General features: G+C 48.0%; 2 protein-coding genes and 1 long non-coding RNA gene across 3 annotated transcripts in view; 2 read left to right on the top strand and 1 right to left on the bottom strand.

Annotated features, from left to right (window-relative positions):
- LOC310687054 overlaps window positions 1-23042 on the bottom strand; it is a 214686-nt gene that overhangs the window by 107212 nt on the left and 84432 nt on the right. The gene's annotated exons all lie outside the window — the stretch shown is intronic.
- Window positions 1-23042, top strand: part of AHCYL2 (adenosylhomocysteinase like 2) — a 169219-nt gene that overhangs the window by 97450 nt on the left and 48727 nt on the right. The gene's annotated exons all lie outside the window — the stretch shown is intronic.
- Window positions 5680-23042, top strand: part of STRIP2 (striatin interacting protein 2) — an 83769-nt gene continuing 66406 nt past the window's right edge. The window contains exon 1 of the mRNA XM_083461108.1: window positions 5680-5879. Within this exon, the coding sequence (XP_083317234.1) occupies window positions 5772-5879 (108 nt within the window). The 5' untranslated portion in view covers window positions 5680-5771. The remainder of the gene's footprint in view (window positions 5880-23042) is intronic.

A 23042-nucleotide genomic window follows, 5' to 3' on the forward strand; every position in this document is an offset into this window, starting at 1 on the left:
ATGCTGGTTCCCCACCTCCGCTTAGCGGCATCACCTGCATCTGTGAAAAAGCTTAAGAAACCTGCGCGACCTTCTCCCATCTTGCAGCGCTGGAAGAGGCAGCGCCCGCCAAGAACAACAAAGAGGGTCAGTCTTTGCGTGTCCTCGGAGTCAGCAAAGTTTTAATAAGCTGTGGCATCAGCTCATCTCTCGCTGCAGCCCACTTATCTGGGTAAGTAATGGAAGGGGTTTGAATAATTCAGCACGGAGGCCGGCTGAGGTTTGCTCAACGCTTTGCGGCTTCCCTAGTGAAGAGAGGCTGCGGGTCGATGGAGACTTGAAACGTTTTTCCGTCTTGGAACTTTAGCATCTTGTCAGCTCCGCTTAAGGCTTCTGTCAAGCTTTGTGTTGGGGGTGAGAAACAGAATGGGGCCCCTGTAAGCCTATTTCAAGCTGCAAGCTGCCAAGGTGCTCTCCAGGCCACGCCCCTTTCTCCAGGCCACGCCCCTCACAGGTCCTGTACCACCACCTCCTGTTCTTTTGCCCAAGGGGGAAATTGTCCTTGAACTGTAATCATGCCTCTTGCTTCCCCCCAGATGGAGAAGCTGTACAAACAGAGGTCCGGTGTCCAGATCAAGGGAAGAGATTACCGTATTTTTTGCTCGATAAGACTCACTTTTTCCCTCCTAAAAAGTAAGGGGAAATGTGTGTGCGTCTTATGGAGCGAATGCAGGCTGTGCAGCTATCCCAGAAGCCAGAACAGCAAAAGGGATCGCTGCGCAGCGATCCCTCTTGCTGTTCTGGCTTCTAAGATTCAGAATTTTTTTTCTCTTGTTTTCCTCCTCCAAAAACTAGGTGTGTCATGTGGTCTGGTGCATCTTATAGAGCGAAAAATACGGTATATTACTGCTCCTTGGTCAGACCACACCTAGAATAGTGTCCAGTTCTGGGCACCACAATTTAAAGAGGATATCAAGAAGGTGGAAGGTGTGTAGAGGAGGGCAGCCTAGGTGATCAAGGGCCTGGAAAGCTAGCCTGATGAGGAATGGTTGAAGGAACTGGGTATGTTTAGCCTGGAAAACAGGAGATATAAGAGCCATCTTCAGATATCTCTTTTTTAAAAAAAAAAATATGCATTTTTATTGAGGTTTCTTTAACGTAAATCAAACCAACCAAATACAATGAGATTCCATAATCTTATACCCACTTATTTTTTCATCGCTCTGCCGAGTGTGGACTTCCCTCCCTCCCTTCAACAGGTTTTCAGTTTCCACTTTTCTTTCCGCAGTTTCTTAATAACATCCCATCCACATCGTTAGATTTATTTTAATCCTGCTACAGTCTTTAAACTTCTGCAATTATTACTTATATATTCCACAAATTTTCTCCACTCTCTTCTGAACTTTGTTTCCTCTTAGTTACGAATCCTGTAAGTCAGTTTTGCTAATTCCGCATATTCTACCATTTTTGTCTGCCGCTCCTCCAATGTTGGTAATTCCTGTGTCTTCCATTTCTGGGCTACCAAAATTCTAGCAGCCTTCGTGGCACACATGAATAATCTCTGGTCTATTTTTCCCATTTCTTCACCTATCAAGGCTAGCAAAAAGACTTCTGGGTTTTTTGGGAAGGTATATTTAAATAACTTTTTCAGCTTGTTATAAATCATATCCCAAAATTGTTTCATTTTCTCACATGTCCACCACATGTGGAAAAAATCTCCATCTTTCACTTTACATTTCCAACATACTTCACTGCTCATTCTATACATCTTTGCTAGCTTGATAGGTGTTAAGTACCAGCGGTACATCATTTGCATTACATTCTCGTTGTTGTCTAGTCGTTTAGTCGTGCCCGACTCTTTGTGACCCCCTGGACCAGAGCACGCCAAGCACTCCTGTCTTCCACTGCCTCCCGCAGTTTGGTCAAACTCATGCTGGTAGCTTCGAGAACACTGTCCAACCATCTCGTCCTCTGTCTTCCTCTTCTCCTTGTGACCTCCATCTTTCCCAACATCAGGGTCTTTTCCAGGGAGTCTTCCCTTCTCATGAGGTGGCCAAAGTCTTGGAGCCTCAGCTTCAGGATCTGTCCTTCCAGTGAGCACTCAGGGCTGGTTTCCTTCAGAATGGATAGGTTTGTTCTTCTTGCAGTCCATGGGACTCTCAAGAGTCTCCTCCAGCACCAGAATTCAAAAGCATCAATTTTTCGGCGATCAGCCTTCTTTATGGTCCAGCTCTCACTTCCATACATCACTACTGGGAAAACCAGAGCTTGAACTATACAGACCTTTGTTGGCAAGGTGATGTCTCTGCTTTTTAAGATGCTGTCCAGGTTTGTCATCGCCTTTCTCCCAAGGAGCAGGCGTCTTTTAATTTCGTGGCTTGTCTCATGTCGTCCCCTTCTCCTTGTGCCCTCCATCTTTCCCAACATCAGGGTCTTTTCCAGGGAGTCTTCTCTTCTCATGAGGTGGCCAAAGTCTTGGAGCCTCAGCTTCAGGATCTGTCCTTCCAGTGAGCACTCAGGGCTGATTTCCTTCAGAATGGAGAGGTCTGTTCTTCTTGCAGTCCATGGGACTCTCAAGAGTCTCCTCCAGCACCAGAATTCAAAAGCATCCATTCTTCGGCGATCAGCCTTCTTTATGGTCCAGCTTCAAGGTGGTACACACCGTACATTTCAGACCCTCATTCCACAATTTCTCCCAAGCCTCATATTCAATATGAATATTCAATATATTCATCTTCAAACATCTCAAGGACTGTCACATGGAGCAAGCTTGATTTCTCCTGCTCTGTTGGGTAGAACTCAAACCAATGGATTCAATTTGCAATCAAGGAGATTCCAGTAAACATGGAGAACTTTCTGACGGTAAGTGTTTGACGGTGGAACTGTCTCCCTCAGAAGGTGGCAGACTCTGCTTCCTTGTAGATTTTTAAGCAGATGTTGGGTGGCCATCTGCCATGGATGCTTGGGATTCCTGTATTCCAGGGGGTTGGACTAGATGACCCTCGGGTCCCTTCCGACTGTACAATTCCATGATTTTATGAAACAAGGCTGAGCTACACAAAGATCAGCTCTCGTTTCTGCTGCCTCACATCCCACAAGCATGTGGAGCACAGAAGGTTTATACTTAACTTGGGAATGAGACCCTGGGACTGAAGAAGGTTTCTCACTCCTGTTTTTAGGAGCTACTTGATAGATAAATTGTAAAAATAAAAATAAAATCTTTGTTTTGTTGGCAGTATATATCTAGCCTAAGGCCAAGGAGATATAAAGGGGCATCCTTGCTCTTGCTCACAACAGCAATCCTAAGAGGTAGGCTAGGCTGTGTGAGAGAGAATTTAATAATAATAATAATAATAATAATAATAATAATAATAATAATAATAATTTTATTTATACCCCGCCCTCCCCAGCCAAGACCGGGCTCAGGGCGGCTAACACCAGATATAAAACAATTGATTGAAATACAACTTAAAAAACAAGATTAAAATACAACATTAAAATGCAGCCTCATTTCAACAGAAACTCAAAAACCTTTTTGGGGATGAAAACGTCAAGTCTTCTCCAAGGCTAACTATCCCGACTGGTCCTACGTGGGCCAGAAATAAAGCCAGGGAAGTCCCCAGATAGAAGTTCCAACACAGAAGGAGAAAGGAAAAAAGAAAGAGGGGGAGGGGATCAAGTTGATTCCAAGCCAAAAGCCAGGTGGAACAACTCGCGTCTTACAGGACCTGCGGAAAGAAGTCAGATCCTGCAGGGCCCTGGTTTCATGAGACAGAGCGTTCCACCAGGCGGGGGCCAGTGTTGAAAAGGCCCTGGCTCTGGCTGAGGCTAATCTGGCTTCCTTAGGGCCCGGGACCTCTAGGGTGTTGCTATTTATGGACCTTGAGGCTCTCTGTGGGGCACACGGGGAGAACTGGCCTGTGAGTTGTGCTACAGACAGGTATTGGGGCTGCCCCTTGGTGGCTCCCCCATGGGATGAAAAGAAGTGCTGCTTAGATGTAGATCCAGGGCCTAAACTGCCTTGACTCTCAAGGCCTGTGCATAAGACCGACCTACAGATTTGTTTTTAACTGCTGAAGTTGAGCAAACCGCAGATGTCCTTCAGCTCCTTGCCCAAGAGAAGGGCGAGATCGCTTCCTTTGCTCTCTCTGCTTCAGTGGCCTCTTATCAAGGGTTGGGCTATTATCGCTAGATCTCAAGGGCAAACTGTCAAGGATCACGTCCTCTCGTAGCGCAGGCTTGATTCTCTCAAGGACTAGGACTCCACTGCTGGAGGAATCTGTTGCAAGCTCCAAGGAAAACCCACAGGGACTGATGAGCCAGGAGATTTAGTGCAGGCACCCCCAAACTCTGCCCTCCCTCCAGATGTTTTGGGACTACAACTCCCATCATCCCTAGCTAACAGGACCAGTGGTCAGGGATGATGGGAATTGTAGTCCCAAAACATCTGGAGGGAGGGCAGAGTTTGGGGGGTGCCTGCTTTAGTGGAAAGATCCATGCAGCTCCCACCAGCCATGGTCAGGTGATTTTTTTTAGCTGAGATTCCTACACTTCAGGGGGTTGGACTAGATACCACTTGGGGGTCCCCTTCCAACTATGGCAGGCATCCCCAAACTCGGCCCTCCAAATGTTTTGGGGAGTACAGTTCCCATCATCCCTGGCCACTGGTCCTGTTAGCTAAGGATGATGGGAGTTGTAGTCCCAAAAACATCTGGAGGGCCAAGTTTGGGGGTGCCTGAACTATGGAATTCTCCGATTCTACAGTTGGGAGTTCTTTAAGTTTAGAGCAAAGGCAAGAGGAGATCGGATAGACGGGGGTCTGGCGGCCACCTGCCAGGGTGTGATCCCTGCATTGCAGGGAGAATGTTGTTGTTGTTTAGTTGTGTCCGACTCTTCGTGACCCCCTGGACCAGAGCACGCCAGGCACTCCTGTCTTCCACTCAAACTCATGCTGGTAGATTCAAGAACACTGTCCCACCATCTCATCCTCTGTCGTTCCCTTCTCCTTGTGTCCTCCATCTTTCCCAACATCAGGGTCTTTTCCAGGGAGTCTTCTCTTCTCATGAGGTGGCCAAAGTATTGGAGCCTCAGCTTCACGATCTGTCCTTCCAGTGAGCACTCAGGGCTGATTTCCTTCAGAATGGATGCGTTTGATCTTCTTGCAGTCCATGGGACTCCCAAGAGTCTCCTCCAGCACCATAATTCAAAAGCATCAATTCTTCAGCGATCAGCCTTCTTGATGGTCCAGCTCTCACTTCCATACATCACTCCTGGGAAAACCATACGGACCTTTGTTGGCAAGGTGATGTCTCTGCTTTTTAAGATGCTGTCTAGGTTTGTCATTGCTTTTCTCCCAAAACCATACCTTTAACTATGGGAAAACCATAGAATTTAACAAATTCTGCAATTCAGTGTCCTTGCAAGGCCCTTTCCTGCATCCCGGCTCTGAAGGGCACTCTGGACATGCTCAGAGGTGAAACGAAACGCAGGCCGGGCGACAGCAAAACCCCCGGCGAGCCCCGCCCCTCGCCCTGCCCCCTGCCCCGCCCCCTTTCCTCCGTCTGCCCTGGTTACAGTTCTCCCAACAGGTGTCTCCCTCCTTCCCGCCGCGGCCAATCGCCGCGAGGGGGTGTGCGCGCCGGCTCCTCCCTCGGCCGGCAGCCGGCCAATGGGGCCGCGGGGGGGCGTGGCTCCGGCGCCCGGGCAGGGAAGTGCCTGTGCCAGCCCCGCACGTGTCTGTCTGCGCCGCGGCGATCGCCCGGAGATCCAGGCGGGTGGCTCTCCGGGGCGGCATGGAGGAGCCCGGCGCGGGAGGCGCCAACGGGGCGCCGGGCAAGGGCAAGGCTCAGCCCCCGGCCAAGGGCAGGGAGCTCTTCAGGAGCCAGAGGAAGGAGTCGGAGGTGCCAATTAATGAATTTATTTTTGGGGAGGGGGCACTCCCGGTGGACTTGGTGTGGGGTGTGCCATCCTGGAGCGTGCATATAAATAAATATAAATATAAATAATATAAATATATATGGGGTGAGGTAGGCAGAGCACCCCCAAGAGGGACAGTGCCTTGGCAGTCTACCCTGCGGGGACGTTGTGGGGCAGGAGGGAAAAGGGATGTGGGGTTCCTGCTTGTGTTGGAGAAAGAGAGCTGTGTCCGGGGGTGTCAAGAGTTGTGGGGTGGCGGGGAAGAGAGAAAGAGCCGGCTTTGGGGGCAGCCAGAGGGGCGCCTGCAAAGGGGAGGGTCTGGCGGCGCAGTGGAGAGAAGCGGGTGGGTGGGGGTCTTGCTGGACTCGACTAGAGGCGTTGCTGGGGGTCAGGAGGGTGGCGACGGCTTCTTTGGGTCCCGGCGTCGGTGGGGCTCGGGGATGCGGGGAGGGGAGTTTTGGGGTGACGCTCAGGAGAGCTCGGGGGGGGCAGTTGGAGGGGCTGGCTAAAATTGGGGGAGAGAAAAAGAGCCAAATTGGGGGGGGGACATTTGGAGAGAGTATGGGGCTGGTAGTGCCCGGCAGCCCCCAGATTGGAAATGTGTTGCCCTTGGAAGCGGGGCAGGATTTGTCCTGAGCCTGGCGAGGTGGGGGCTTCTTGCAGATAAATCCCATGGATTTCTGAGATGGGGGGGTGTCTTTCTTTCGCTTGGGTCTCTCAGGGTTGGGTGAACATTCTGCTGCTTCCGTGGAACCTTAAATCGCCCTATTTTCTGTTTCTGGAAGATAATAATAAATAATAAAATTTTATTTATATCCCGCCCTCCCCAGATACTGGGGGGGGGGGGCGAATTGTTCCTCTAGCTCCTTTAGGATGGAGTAAAACAGCTCCTGTTTTGTGAATGAGTCTCTCTTCCCTGCGCCTCCGTCCACCTCCCGTTGTGATCCAAGCTTGCGCGCTTTTGCGCATCTGAAATCCTCCTTTCCCTGCGCTCATCTGTTCCCCAAACACTCTTTTTCGCCAGGGGTTTTTACACGGAATGGTGGACTCTGCAAGGTGGAGCAGCCCCCCTCCCCTGAATATTATCTGTTCCTCGTTTGCTGGCCTGGCTGGCTTCCCCCTTTCCCCAGCGCCCTCCCCTCTCTGCGTGGAGAGAGGCAGGCAGGTCCCTTGTGCGTAATGTACAAGAGCAGCTGGAGAATCGAGGCTTGTGCGTTGTGGATGTCAAGAGCCCAGGAAGGGGGAGGAGGAAGAGGCTTCCCTCTGCTAACGCCAGGGCGATTCCTCCCGCAGCTCTCCTCCAGCAAAAGACTGGCTGCTGTTTCTGCAAAACAAGGACAAGACCACCACCGCTCTCAAAACCCCACGGATGTCTTGTTTGTTTCCTCTCTGGGGGTGGGCTGTGGCGCTTTGCAAAAGTGTGAAAGCACATGTGAGTCTGATCGAAGTGGGGCAGGCAATGGGGACAAGGAAGAGATGCACCTCTTTCCCAGGTGCAATCTCTTTTCTAATATATATATATATATTTATTAAGTTTTACCTAACAAATTTCAGTTCAAACACATCATTCACATCTTCAATTCTCTGAATCCCTTGATTTCCCTCTGCCCTTCCATGGTTACCGTTATCAATCTTTTCCTACCCTTCTGAATATTTTCTTTAATTTATGGAAAAACAAATTACTACTTTTTTAACAGCTTTTTTGTACATTACAAGCATTACTCAAATCCTGCCAAAGTTGTTAGCTGTTTACAGTGTTCTGTTATGTACATTATAATTTTTTCCATTACTTCTTAAAATTCTTCTCTTCCTCTTTCCCAATTTTGGCATAGTCCATCATCTTCATCAGTTGGAACCCAAACGTCCGATGGGGCTTCCGCGGCTTCTGATTGGCTGCAGGAGCTTTCTGCAGCCAATCAGAAGTGCGCCTTGGTTTCCAAATGTTTTGGAAGTCGAACGCACTTCCGGAATGGATTCTGTTCGACTTCTGAGGTACAACTGTATAAGGAAGGCACCAGACAAGCCTCCTGGGGGAAAGTATCCCACAAACGGGGAGCCACTGCAGAAAAGGCCCTGCTCTTGTGTTGACACCCTCTGGACCTCTTGTGGAGGAGGTTCACGAAGAAGGGCCTCGGAGGATGATCACAGGGGCTGGGTTGGTTGAATTGCCCTCACTCCATCCTTGTTTGAGGGACGCGGGTGGTGCTGTGGGGTAAACCACAGCGCCTAGGACTTGCTGATCAGAAGGTCGGTGGTTCGAATCCCTGCGACGGGGTGAGCTCCCGTTGCCCGGTCCCTGCTCCTGCCAACCTAGCAGTTCGAAAGCATGTCAGAGTGCAAGTAGATAAATAGGCAGGAAGGTAAATAGCGTTTTTGTGCGCTGCTCTGGTTCGCCAGAAGCGGCTTAGTCCTGCTGGCCACATGACCTGGAAGCTGTACACCGGCTCCCTCGGCCAATAAAGCGAGATGAACACCACAATCCCAGAGTCGTCCGCAACTGGACCTAATAGTCAGGAGTCCCTTTACATCCTTGTTTGCCCTCATTGACCAAATTTTGCTGGCTCCAGCTGGAATGATAGATGTTCTTTGCCTTTGGGGAAATACTCCTCCCCAGTTGCTAATGATTTTTAGAATTGATTTATTGGTTTATCGATTGCTAATGCGTTGCTTGCATACTTGTGCGCTGGGCAGAGAATTGTGGGAAACAAACTGCTGGAGCTCGTGACCTCACCACTGCTCTCGTGGAAGGAAAACCGTCTCCGAAAACCTTCACCATTTGTAGGAGATTAAAGTGTGGGTGTTTATGTCATTTTCAGGGGCTCAGTCCAGCCCCACACATCTGGGGGGGGCTGCCACTGCGTTCTCTCTCTTCCCAGTCTCCGGTAATCTCTCCCTAAATATATTTCCATGCGGTGTGCTTCCCCAGGAAAAATGGGAAAGTTACATGCCTCTCTTTTGATAGATGCAATGTTCAACCATATTTTGGCACCGCATGAATGAGTATATTTCTTCCTCTCTCCCCATTTCTCCCTTCTAATCAGTGTTAGAAACTCAGATATATCAGCTAGGTGCCAAATGGCTCCTTAGGCCGGGGTTACAGTCGCTAAAACTGAATGCCTAGTTGCCATTTTGGAGGCCAGACTGCTATAAAGTCTTATTTTTCAATACAACTTTTTGATTCCTGTAATTCAGTCTTGATTGTGCAGGATAGAATTCTACAGGATACGTTGCTAATGTGTGAAGACGGTCCAGATCCAAGGATCCCCAGGCATGCGCCGCCAGATGGTCCGGGCATCTTCGCAAGTGGCTTGTTGTCATTTAGTCGTGTCTGACTCTTCGTGACCCCCTGAACCAGAGCACGTCAGGCACTCCTGTCTTCCACTGCCTCCCGCAGTTTCGTCAAACTCATGCTGGTAGCTTCGATAACACTGTCCAACCATCTCGTCCTCTGTCTTCCTCTTCTCCTTGTGCCCTCCATCTTTCCCAACATCAGGGTCTTTTCCACCTCTTCTCATGAGGTGGCCAAAGTATTGGAGCCTCAGCTTCAGGATCTGTCCTTCCAGTGAGCACTCAGGGCTGATTTCCTTCAAAATGGAAAGGTTTGATCTTCTTGCAGTCCGTGGGACTCTCGAGTGTCTCCTCCAGCACCAGAATTCAAAAGCATCAATTCTTCGGCAATCAGCCTTCTTGATGGTCCAGCTCTCACTTCCATACATCACTACTGGGAAAACCATAGTTTTAACTATAAGGGCCTTTGTCGGCAAGGTGATGTCTCTGCTTTTTAAGATGCTGTCTAGGTTTGTCATTGCTTTTCTCCCAAGAAGCAGGCGTCTTTTAATTTCGTGACTGCTGTCACCATCTGCAGTGATCATGGAGCCCAAGAAAGTAAAATCTCTCACTGCCTCCTTTCTTCCCCTTCTATTTGCCAGGAGGTGATGGGCCCAGTGGCCATGATCTTGGGTTTTTTTTATGCTGAGCTTCAGATCATATTTTGCGCTCTCCTCTTTCACCCAAGTGGTTGATAGCCAGGTGCAAAAAGCGCCTGGCGAATTTCAAACCCTGATTCCAGTTTAAGGGACAAGTTTGGTGTTGCATCTGACCAGTGGTCTGGTTTTTAAGAAAGAGGAGGGCCGGAAGGGGTGCCAGGCAAGGCTATGCCAAACTGCCATTGGTCATTGCATCTTAACCAGGCGGTCAGGATCTCACAGCCCGCCACCCTCTCTTGCTTCTTTGGCCCCATCCACCACTAGTGGCCCCCCACCAAGGTTGACAACATGCCCTCTGCCTGAAAAGGTCTTCCAACACCTGCTACTCAGAAGTAAGCGCCATTGAGTTCAGCAGAGCTTGCTCCCATGGAAGTGCATGCAGGTGGTTACTAACCTTTGACTCCTATCATATCCAAGTTCTTTACTCCTCCAAATTTAATTACTCCGTTTCTCCTGCCCCTGCCAAGTTCCCCCCCTTTTTAATCCACTAACCTTTCCTTTGTTGCTGGCACTGTTTGGTGTGAAAGCTCCTGTAGTTTTCACAGAGCCGGGAAAACAAAGACCTCACTATTTCAGCGTGTGCCTGCTTATATTCTGGTTCTCTTCAGATCGTATAAATCTCTTATGAAAGTATGCGCCTGCTTCTGAAAATCGGACGAAGGAACTGCAGTGGTGCTTCCTCTTAGCCTCAAAAGTCCCTTTTGGTGGATCAGGCCAAAGATCCCTCTATCCTGGAGCCAGTGAGAGCTGGACCATAGAGAAGGCTGATTGCCAAAGAATTGATGCTTTTGAATTCTGGTGCTGGAGGAGACTCTTGAGAGTCCCATGGACTGCAAAAAGATCAAACCGGTTTAGGGAAGCTTTTAATGTTTAACAGACTATTGTATTTTAATATTTTGTTGGAAGCCGCCCAGAGTGGCTGGGGAAGCCCAGCCAGATGGGTGGGGTATAAATAATAAATTATTATTATTATTATTACAGTAGTGCCTCAGGTTAAGAACTTAATTTGTTCTGGAGGTCCATTCTTAACCTAAAACTGTTCTTAACCTGAAGCACCACTTTAGCTAATGGGGCCTCCTACTGCCGCCACGCGATTTCTGTTCTCATCGTGAAGGAAAGTTCTTAACCCGAGGTACTATTTCTGGGTTAACGGAGTCTGTAACCTGAAGCGTCTGTAACCCGAGGTACCACTGTATTATTATTATTATTATTATTATTATTATCATCATCATAGAATCATAGAGTTGGAAGAGACCACAAGGGCCATCGAGTCCAACCCCCTGCCAAGCAGGAAACACCATCAGAGCACTCCTGACATATGGTTGTCAAGCCTCTGCTTAAAGACCTCCAAAGTAGGAGACTCCACCACACTCCTTGACAGCAAATTCCACTGTCAAACAGCTCTTACTGTCAGGAAGTTCTTCCTAATGTTTAGGTGGAATCTTCTTTCTTGTAGTTTGGATCCATTGCTCCGTGTCCGCTTCTCTGGAGCAGCAGAAAACAACCTTTCTCCCTCCTCTATGTGACATCCTTTTATATATTTGAACATGGCTATCATATCACCCCTTAACCTCCTCTTCTCCAGGCTAAACATGCCCAGCTCCCTTAGCCATTCCTCATAAGACATCGTTTCCAGACCTTTGACCATTTTGGTTGCCCTCCTCTGGACACGTTCCAGTTTGTCAGTGTCCTTCTTGAATTGTGGTGCCCAGAACTGGACACAGTACTCCAGGTGAGGTCTGACCAGAGCAGAATACAGTGGCACCATTACTTCCCTTGATCTAGATGCTATACTCCTATTGATGCAGCCCAGGATTGCACTGGCTTTTTTAGCTGCCGCGTCACACTGTTGGCTCATGTCAAGTTTGTGGTCAACCAAGACTCCTAGATCCTTTTCACATGTACTGCTCTCAAGCCAGGTGTCCCCCATCTTGTATTTGTGCCTCTCATTTTTTTTGCCCAAGTGCAATACTTTACATTTCTCCCTGTTAAAATTCATCTTGTTTGTTTTTGCCCAGTTCTCTAATCTGTCAAGGTCATTTTGAAGTGTGATCCTGTCCTCAGGGGTGTTAGCCACCCCTCCCAGTTTGGTGTCATCTGCAAATTTGATCAGGATGCCCTTGAGTCCATCATCCAAGTCGTTGATAACCTATCCATTCTGAAGGAAATCGCCAAAGAATGGATGCTTTTGAATTCTGGTGCTGGAGGAGACTCTTGAGAGTCCCATGGACTGCAAGAAGATCAAACCTCTCTATTCTGAAGGAAATCAGCCCTGAGTGCTCACTGGAAGGACAGATCCTGAAGCTGAGGCTCCAAGACTTTGGCCACCTCATGAGAAGAGAAGACTCCCTGGAAAAGACCCTGAAGTTGGGAAAGATGGAGGGCACAAGGAGAAGGGGACGACAGAGGATGAGATGGTGGGACAGTGTTCTCGAAGCTACCAGCATGAGTTTGACCAAACTGCGGGAGGCAGTGGAAGACAGGAGGGCCTGGCGTGCTCTGGTCCAGGGGGTCACGAAGAGGCGGACACGACTAAACGACTAAACAACAACAATCCTGGAGCCAACCGTATATCTTCAGATAGAAGCTCTCCTCCTGTTATCTGTCTCCAGGGGAGGAGTGGTAAATCATGAAGTGCGGGAGCTCATTGTGGCAGCCCCCCCAGGAAGAGTGCATGGCCATGCTTGATGTGTTGCTAGGTATAAATCCCAAATGGCAGCCGATCCCATAATGCCCAGCTTAATAGGATCAGTTGACAGGCATAATATCTGGGTTCTGATCTGTGAGGACGCTCACTGGGAAACGTGTTCAAAATTAGCCAGGTGCAAGGCGTGTTTGGACCTGGCTTGTGACCACTTGTGACCAAGTAATAATAATAGTAATAATAATAATAAATTATGTAATTATGCCTCGCCCATCTGGCTGGGTTTCTCCACCATCTGGGCATCATTGAATGTGGACTGCTTTCACACACTCATACCCTGTCCTGTAGAATTCTGCACAACTGGAATGAATTTCTGGAACCAAATTGCTTTTTCTGCATAGCCTGAGCTGGAGCAGTCGCCTTTAAGGAAAAGAGGTTATCATAGGCCAATATATATGTGGATTCTCCATGGATCACGCGACTTTCCTCCTTAAATCCTCAAAGTTCTTAACCTAGCTGAAGGTTCTCCTCTGAACTATCCAGATGTTTAACTGAAAAATCAATCCGAGTCAGTCCATCATTTGAAAAATAAGCCTTAAGAGCCGTCTTGCCCCAAAATGGCAACTGGGCATTCTGTTTTGGCAACTGCAACCTTTGCTTAAGGAGCAAAGTGCCTGGCATATATATCTGAATTTCTAACAGTGTTTTGATCAGTCACGTTCCTGAACTTAGCAAAGGGATTGTGTGGCAAGCTAGGTTTCTTCGCCAGATCCCAAACATACAGCATTTGGCAAATGTGAAATAATTTGAAATTTGAAATACTTTATTGTCACTTGTGCAACTTGTATACCGTGAGATTACACGAGCACCCCCCCCCTCAGCTCTCTTAGTCTTAATTCCCCTCGTTTACTGACGCACCCCCCCCAAACCCGCAAGTCAGTTGCCCTGTTGTTATCTTTTCATTCAGCAGCCTAACAGCCCACAGATAGAAGCTGTTCTTTACCCTGTTGGCGCGACTAATCATGCTTCTATATATCTTCTGCCTGAGGGCAGGAGATCAAGAAAGTGCCGGCCAGGGTGTGAATCATCCCTGAGGATTTTCCTCACTCTCCTGAGGCAACGTTCTTCTGCTATTCCACCCAGCGGATTCATGGGACAGCCCATAATATCTTGTGCTGTATTCACCACTCTCTGTAGGCACTTCCTATCAGCTGATGTCAAACCAGCGTACCACACCGTGATGCAGTATGAAAGGACACTTTCTATTGTGGACCGGTAGAAGGAGATCATCAGATGTTGATTGACATCGCTCTTACGCAATACTCTGAGGAGATGGAGTCTCTGTTGGGCTTTCTTAACCACCTGGGTTGTATTGATTTTCCAAGTAAGGTCTTCACTGAGATAAACTCCCAACAGATGACATCATTTTTCTTGCTGTGACAGGGCTATGAAGTTATTCCAAACACTCTTGTTCCATCTAGTCTGTACCTGATAACTGCTGCTGGACCTTTCCTCCTCTGTATGAGCATCTAAATCTGCTTTCACCAACCGAGCTTCATCCAGAGATTTTGGAATAGAGCTCCCATCAGCCCCAGTTGTAGTGCAAAACATCTGGGAGGTACCAGGTTGATGAAGGGTGATCTAAACTCTTCTTTAAATGTCACTGTTAAGTTGTGGGTGAACATATCAGACAACACAGCGATTCTTCAGACAGCTCTTGTTTATTCACAGGTCAGAACAGAACTGAACTGAAGGGTTCAGCCAGCCTGCTTATATAGAGCTCAACTACAATGCAACAGTAAGAACTTTCTGTAACTAGCCAATCCCTGAACGTCACTTTCAATTCCATATTTGCATATGTGGACCTGAGTGAAAACTATCTACAGTATCCCCCTGCTGGCCCAGGGTGAGAACTTCAGTACATAACAGTCACCTAAGCTGGTGCCATGATGAAACAAAAATTGGGAAAGGCCTTTAAATATTCCTGTTTGTGTTTGCTAAGGCAGAGGGCATAATCCTCCAGGAATTTCTTCCTGTGCAAATCTCATTGAAATAAATTGGTGCTGCTGATGCAGGAAAAGTTTTTCTAGCGGATTGTTCCCCAAAACAAGATGTTTCGGATGACCCTGCTTTGAGGCGGTGAAGCAGTAGATTTGAGTTTTCTGCTCTGCGGATACTGAGCCGGGGTTTTTCGGAAAGACCTTCAGCCTGAGCTTTCTCCCGGAACGACCACAGCGAAGCTTAGCTGAATGAATTTGCAAAGAAGCCTCGTTGTGACTTCTGTTAGGATTTAGCAAGACGTGTCCCAAAAAGTTCTACAAAGTCTGAAGCGAGCGAACAAACAAAACCCACCAGCATTTTTAGATTAAAGCAGCACACTTTGCAACACAGCTCAGATCTGTTGTTGACGAATTTAGCCCTTTGTAAATCACGTTGCCGTACTTTGGAAAGTGCTTGCTGCTGGTGGACGGCTGCAACTGCCAAGGTTGTTGTTTAGGAAACTTCAATGAAGGTCAAAGTGGGAAGAATTTTACTGGATTTAGGAGATTAGTTCTCAAGTGGAAAGAAGCTGAGCTCTAAAACTGGGGCTTTCTTGTTCAATTGCTGTGTTTCTCCCTAATTGTGAGAGAGTTTGTGTGTGTTCATTTGGCGTTGCATCTATCTCGCCTGTTGCAGCACACTGCAAATGCAGCCTGATGCAACTGTAATCTGTCACGGAGGTTCCAGTCAATTAACTCTCCCTTTCCCCTCGCAATAATTGGCCTTTGTCTGTTCAAACGGACAGGATCGGGCTGCTAAAAAAAACCCAAAAAGCGCCACAGCCGACAAATCCATCTTGTCATTCAAAACGCAGGCAGAGTTTCCACCTTTCCCGAAATTGCGCTTGCCCTGCATTTGTTGGGGTGAGCAAACACTGACATGATGGGGCTTGTTAATTAACTGAGCCCTCTGTAGTCTTTAATACCCCCAAAACTCACTTTGTCAGCAAATCTGCGTGCTCCCTGCCGCCCGCCTATGTCTTAAGTGTTGACTCTTTGCTGCATGTTATGCAGCCAAAGCTTTCTCGCAAAATATTTGGCTGCAGATCAAGGGCTCGACTTGAGCTGAAACCGTGTGTGTGAAATTCAGGGAGATGACGGCGGCCACGATCTTTCTGCAGTAACCGGTGACCAGTGCAGATGATGGCACTGCAGCCCTTTGGATAAAGCTCCTTTCCCCTTTTCCACGGTGGAATAAGTAACCGAACTCCTTGGCCACCTCACTTCCCGCAGTGGATGGACGTCCGTCCGGAGCCTGCGCTCAAAGGCTGAGTTTCGATGGCGGTTCTTTGTGTGCAGGCTTTGTGAAAATCCTTGGACCTGGAGGGGGCGCGTAGGGAACTGCCCTATCAGGGCCGGCCCAAGACATTTTGGCGCCTGAGGCAAACCACAAAACGACATCTCCTTCCCGCCAGGGGAGAAGGGGTGACTGAAGAGACACATCGGGAACAAGGAGGCAATAATATAATAATAACACAGTTATACATTGGGTTGAATGTGCTTCAGGTTGAGAGCTTTTGGGTTGCACTCCACGGCAACCCGGAAGTAACAGAGTGCATTACTTCCGGGTTTTGCCGCTCACGCATGCGCAGACGTTCAAAATGACGTCACGCGCATGCGCGGAAGCGGTAAAGCGTGACCTGCACACGTGCAGACGCGCCGTCGTGTTTTATGTTCTATTCAAGATGCGAACGGGGCTCCGGAACGGATCCCGTTCGCATCCTGAGGTACGACTGTAATAATAATTTATTATTTATACCCCACCCATCTGGCTGGGTTTCCCCAGCCACTCTGGGCAGCTCCCAGAAGAATATTAAAAACACAATATAGCATCAGACATTTTAAAACTTCCCTAAACGGGGCCACCTTCAGATGTCTTTTAAAAGTAAGATAGTTGCTTATTTCCTTGACATCTGCTGGGAGGGCACCACCACTGAGAAGGCCCTCTGCCTGGTTCCCTGTAGCCTCACTTCTTGCAGGGAGGGAACCGCCAGAAGGCCCTCGGAGATGGACCTCATTGCCCGGGCAGAACAATGGAGGTGGAGACACTCCTTCAGGTATACTGGACCGAGGCCGTTTAGGGCTTTCAAGGTCAGCACCAACACTTCGAATTGTGGTCAGAAACGTCCTGGGAGCCAATGCAGATCTCTCAGAATAAAGATCAGCATTGGGATCTGCTGCCCCTGTGAATCCTGCCGCCTGAGGCACTTGCCTCATCTTGCTTCATGGTTGGGTCTCCACCTCCATCACTCTGCCCGGACACTGAGGTCCAGCGCCGAGGGTCTTCTGGCGGTTCCTCCCTGCGAGAAGCCAAATTACAGGGAACCAGGCAGAGGGCCTTCTCGGTAGTGGCGCCCGCCCTGTGGAACGCCCTCCCACCAGATGTCAAAGAGAAAAATAACTACCAGACTTTTAGTAGACATCTGAAGGCAGCCCTGTTCAGGGAAGCTTTTAATGTTTAAGAGGTTATTGTATTTTAGTGTTTTGTTGGAAGCCGCCCAGAGTGGCTGGGGAAACTCAGCCAGATGGGTGGGGTATAAATAATAAAATTATTATTATCAGTTACTGAAAAGATAACTGCTGAGATTTGTGCGGTGAAAGGCATAGAACCAGCAAAGCAATTTGATGCAACCTGGCAGGACTTTACAGCTTACGTTTCAAACACCGAACCTGCACAACTCCTTATCTGCACCCTAGAGGAAAAGCCAACCCAAGCGTCCAAATTAGAATGAATAATCTGTGCACGTGGTTAAAGATCTGAAGAGACAACATGTTTTTGGGGGAGGAGTTAAAGGGGAGGGAGGAAGGGGGGGGGAATTAGGATAAATGAGTAGGGACAAAAGTATATACCTTTATGTATAACTAATAGGAGGATGAGTTTGATGCAGGTTATTGTTAGATTTTTCGACTGAATGCTTTTATTTTTATTTTTGTAAGTTATTCGACATCCCTGGATGAAAGTATGATCATAAAGAATGGGGAAATAAATTAAATAAATAATTAAATAAATAAATATAAAATCCGTGCCCTAGAAAGAAATATGGCTCTCCTAAATTATGTGCTAGTTTAATATACATATGTAGAATTGTATTTCCCATCTCTTTGTAGAATCGCAGAATTGTAGAGTTGGAAGGGACCCTGTGCTCATCTAGTCCAACCCGCTGCAAAGCAGGAATCTCAGTTAAAGCATCCATGACAGGCAGCTATCCGACCTCTGCTTAAAAACCTCCAAGGAAGGAGATTCAACCACTTTCCAAGGGGGTCCGTTCCATTGTCAAACAGCTCTTACTGCTGAGTCTGGAATCTCCTTCATTGCAACTTGAATCCATTGCTTCTGGTCCTCCACTCTGGAACAGGAGAAAAAGCTTGCTCCCTCTTTCATATGACAGGCCTAGAGATATTTGAAGGTGGCTATCCTATTGAAGGGACGCGGGTGGCACTGTGGGTTAAACCACAGAGCCTAGGACTTGCCGGTCAGAAGGTTGGCGGTTTGAATCCCCAGACGGGGTGAGCTCCCGTTGCTCGGTCCCTGCTCCTGCCAGCCTAGCAGTTCGAAAGCACATGAGTGCAAGTAGATAAATAGGTACCACTCTGGTGGGAAGGTAAATGGCGTTTCCGTGCGCTGCTCTGGTTCGCCAGAAGCGGCTTAGTCATGCTGGCCACATGACCCAGAAGCTGTACGCCGGCTCCCTCGGCCAATAAAGCGAGATGAGCGCCACAACCCCAGAGTCGGCCACGACTGGACCTAATGGTCAGGGGTCCCTTTACCTTTACCTTTATTCTATCTCCTCTCAGTCTCCTATTTCCCAGGCTAAACATACCCAGCTCTTTCAACCGTTCCTCATCAGGCTTGGTTTCCAGACCCCTGATTATTATTTTTTTAATTTATTGAATCATTTTTCAATACAAACAACAACTGCAAAAGACACATACAACAAAAACCATAATAACACTAACAACATAATTTGACAATTCAGATTTGAATACACTGATATACCTACGACTACACCTTTTTAACAATATTTTCCCCTCTCTCTCTCCTTCCCCAACTTCCCACCACAATCCGCCTTATTGCTTAAATATTCCTTCCAGATTTCTTCATGTTTATCCATTCTTAATTTGCGTCGACATGCAATTCGTTCGTATGCAGCTAATCTGTCCATAATATCAATCCATGTGCTCAATGAAATCTTTTCACGGCTCTTCCAATTAATCAAAACAAAATTTTTTGCTTCTAATATAGCATGGTACATCCTTTTTTTTACCCCTTGTAATCTCCCACATTTCCCGGAATATAATTTAGAATTAAATTCAATTCCCCTAAATAACAATTTCTTTTTTCTCCCTTGCGCGTCTTCCAGCTTGTCAGTATCCTTCTTCAATTGTGGCACCGCTCCTCTTTGATGACTTTCCATGCTCTGGTGTTAAAATTTTAAAAATAAGGAAAGAAATGCAGTTTTATAACGCTTTGGTATCTGAGGCATTTTTATGCACCCAGGCAGTGAGGCTTTCTTCAGTAGAATCCAGTAAGAGCTACGTCGTGTGATTTATTCTGATGGTCTTCCTGTTGAAGATGATTCCTTGCTCTCCACACCTCCAGGATTATATTAACCAGCTTTGAATCCCTTGACGTCTGCGTAATCTCGCAGAATTCAGACAATGCGTCTCTCCTCCTTTCCAATTATTTTCAGGTTGTGTGTTGTATCCCCGAAAGAGAGAATAGACACCAGGCATGTCCTTCAATTAATCTGGGTCTGAGAGAAAACCAGGAGGTGATACAGAATCCGGCCTCTGGCCATAAATAGAGCGAGGCAGCCTATATCCATAGCTGTCAACCGTCCCTTATTTGGCGGGAAAGTCCCTTATCCCAGCGCCGTGTCCCGCTGCTGTCCCTTACTAATGATGTCCCTTAAATTTCCCGGGTTTCAAAGGAAGCAGCTCCTCTCCCTCCCTCCCTGCCGGCCAGGGAGGAGGGAGGCTTCAGCTGTGTTGCTTGGCTGCGTTGCTCACCCAATAAGGAGTCTGAGAACGACTGGGGGGTGGAGCTTGCATGCCTTGTGCCAATCTAATCGGCCGCCTTGCCTGGGGACTCACCTTTGCTCAGCGCTTCCCAGCGGAGAGGTGACGGTGGTTTCCCTTGCTGCATCCCCTTTGCCGGGTTGCTGCGCTGTGGGAACCACCGTGTGTGGTCCAGGGGGAGGTTACCGTGGGGCGAGGTCCAGGACCTGAGTCGAGGATCAGCAGACAGTCCTCCACGGGCGAAGCGGGGTCCACAGCGAGGAGCCGGGCAAGGACAGGAACTCTGGGGGAACCGGACTGGGTGCTGGCCGAAACAGCTCTTCAACGACGTTGCTCCCGCAACCTGGTGCTGGGCTGACTGGCCTTTATCTTCTCTGAGGCCAGGGGCGGCCCCGGCCCCCAGGAGACCCGCCTCTCCTGGCCTTAAGGCGAGCACTCCTCCTGGGAGAAACCAGTTCCCTCCGCCTCTCTGCCCTGAGCCTCTGCAGCTCAGGAGAGGCTGGAGGGTTACTGGACCCAGGGGGAGACTCATTTTCCCCCGACAGGGCTGGGAGAGGCGCACCTGTAGGCAATGGGTCCTCCATCACCTCTGGAGCCAGAGTGGATTCATCTGGTGTCTGCTCCTGAGGATCCGGCACAGGTGCAGGTGCTTCAGAATCAAGGCCCTGCCCCGGCTCAGCCGGCCCTGGGGGCGGGGACTCCTGTGCAGGCTCTGATTCTTCCAGTTCAGCCTCTGAATCAGATTCCCAGGCCATCACACACCGCTTGAGGCTTCGTTTGGCTGCTGGTTGACTAAAATCCCTTATTTTGGCTGCTGGTCCCTTATTTTCAAATCTGTAAGTTGACAGCTCTGCCTATATCACTCCTTAAGGACTAGAAACCTGCAGCCAAAGATTTGGTACTTGCCTGTGATCAGAATGAGCGAATGGCTTCTAAAATTCAGGAATGTGAGAATAAAGACCCGGCGGTCAGTAATCTCAATTTGACCCTTTGAACCGGCACCTTCTGTTACTGTTATTCCAGAGTTGCGAGTTCGAGTTCTGCAACCCTGAGTGGCTTCGGGCCAATTGCTCTCTTTACTGTTTGGCTTCCAAAATGAGGGTAGCAGCTTCCCTGCAAATGATGAGGGGGTACAGACAAGGCTTGAGCAGACCTTGGAGGTGCAGTAGAAATAAACCGTTGTTGTTTTTTTAAAGGATGGAAGTCAATAGCTAATGGTTGAAAGCCGTTCAGTGAGTGGCACTCCTTCTCCTCTCCTCTATTCCACGAATTGTTTGTGCCCCAGTAATATTCTATAGGGGAAAAGAGCCCTGATAGTAGCCTAAGGGGACTCTGTCCCATGTAGGTCATAGCTTAGCCAGCGGCCATCATTAAAAAGCTAATGGGTGCTATGAATGGGGTTAGAAACTTGCTCCAGCCTAGGCAGAGACATCACCTTGCCAACAAAGGTCCGAATAGTTCAAGCTATGGTTTTCCCAGTAGTGATGTATGGAAGTGAGAGCTGGACCATAAAGAAGGCTGATCGCCGAAGAATGGATGCTTTTGGATTATGGTGCTGGAGGAGACTCTTGAGAGTCCCATGGACTGCAAGAAGATCAAACCTTTCCATTCTGAAGGAAATCAGCCCTGAGTGCTCACTGGAAGGACAGATCCTGAAGCTGAGGCTCCAATACTTTGGCCACCTCATGAGAAGAGAAGACTCCCTGGAAAAGACCCTGATGTTGGGAAAGATGGAGGGCACAAGGAGAAGGGGACAACAGAGGATGAGATGGTGGGACAGTGGTTTTGAAGCTACCAGCATGAGTTTGACCAAACTGCTGGAGGCAGTGGAAGACAGGAGTGCCTGGCGTGCTCTGGTCCAGGGGGTCACAAAGAGTCGGACACGACTAAACAACAACAAGAAAAGGCTCAATTGCATCCCACAAAGATCCTGACATCACAATCCCTTTGGGACATGTCTAGCAGAAGTCAGGAAAGATCAACGTCCCGGTACCTAACACCTGTCAAACTAGCAAAAATGTATAAGACGAGTAGTAAAATCTGTTGGAAATGTAAAGAGAAGGATGGAGATTTTTTCCACCTGTGGTGGAAATGTGAGAAAACGAAACAATTTTGGGAACTGATTTATAATGTACTGAAAAAGATGCTTAAATATACTTTCCCCCCCAAAAATGGAAGCCTTTTTTGCTGGGCTTGATGGGAGAGGAAATTGAAAAAGTAGATCAGAGACTATTTATGTACGCTATGACTGCTGCCAGAACTTTGTTAGCCCAAAAATGGAAAGTACAGGAATTACCAACGGTGGAGGAGTTCAGACGAAGATGGTAGATTATGCAGAATTAGCAAAACTGACCTAGAGGATCCGTAATCAAGAGGAAACAAAGTTTCAAAGAGATTGGAGTAAATTTATGGACTATGTAAGTAAAAACTGTAGAAATTTGAAGACATTAGCAGGTCTGATCTTATGACATGGACTGGATATTATTAAGGAACTGTGGAAAGGGAATTGAAGTAAGAAAACCTGCTGAAGGGAGGGAGGGAAGTCAGTGCTTGTTAGAGGGGTGAGAAAGATAATAACAGATGGTCATGAAATGTTATTGTATTTTGTTGGTTTATGTGAACTGAAAAACTAATGAAAATCATATGCAAAAAAAAAAAAAAAAAGAAAAGAAAGAAAGATGGGCGTCCCTCCTATCTTGCTCTCCCAAGTCACGATCTTCACTGGCTCGACTTTGCTGAAATAATAATAATATATAATAATAATTTATTATTTATACCCCGCCCATCTGGCTGAGTTTCCCCAGCCACTCTGGGCGGCTCCCAATCGAGTGTTAAAAACAATAAAGCACTAAATATTAAAAACTTCCCCAAACAGGGCTGCCTTCAGATGTCTTTTAAAAATAGGATAGCTGCTTATTTCCTTGACACCTGATGGGAGGGCGTTCCACAGGGCGGGCGCCACCACCCAGAAGGCCCTCTGCCTGTTTCCCTGTAACCTCACTTCTCGTAATGAGGGAACCACCAGAAGGCCCTCGGTGCTGGACCTCAGTGTCCAGGCTGAAGGATGGGGGTGGAGACGCTCCTGTTGGTTTCTGTGTGTTGCCACTGTGCTCTTGGAGTCACAAGACTCTGTTTTGCATTCCAGAGATTCCAGGCTGTGGGAAGTCTCACGGAAGACAGGAGACGGATGTGACGTTACTGGTTTCCTGTTCCTTTGTTTATCAGTTGCTCTCTGCTCTCACAGAGAGAGCATGTATATTTCTTTTCTGTCTGCGTAGTTAGAAATAAAACGCTCTTTGCAATGTAGCTCATACTATCTCGGCTCCTTCCCTGCATGCTGGATACTCTGTGTAATGGGGGAGCGTGGTTGGAGCCTCATCAAAGGCTCAGGTCGTTAATCATGTCGGAGGACTCAACCGGAAGAGTCGCTCGGTCGAATGCAAGTCCGACAGGACCGAG

Source organism: Podarcis liolepis (genome assembly GCF_965112155.1).
Source record: "Podarcis liolepis genome assembly, chromosome: 10".
Classification (NCBI taxonomy): Eukaryota; Metazoa; Chordata; class Lepidosauria; order Squamata; family Lacertidae; genus Podarcis; species Podarcis liolepis.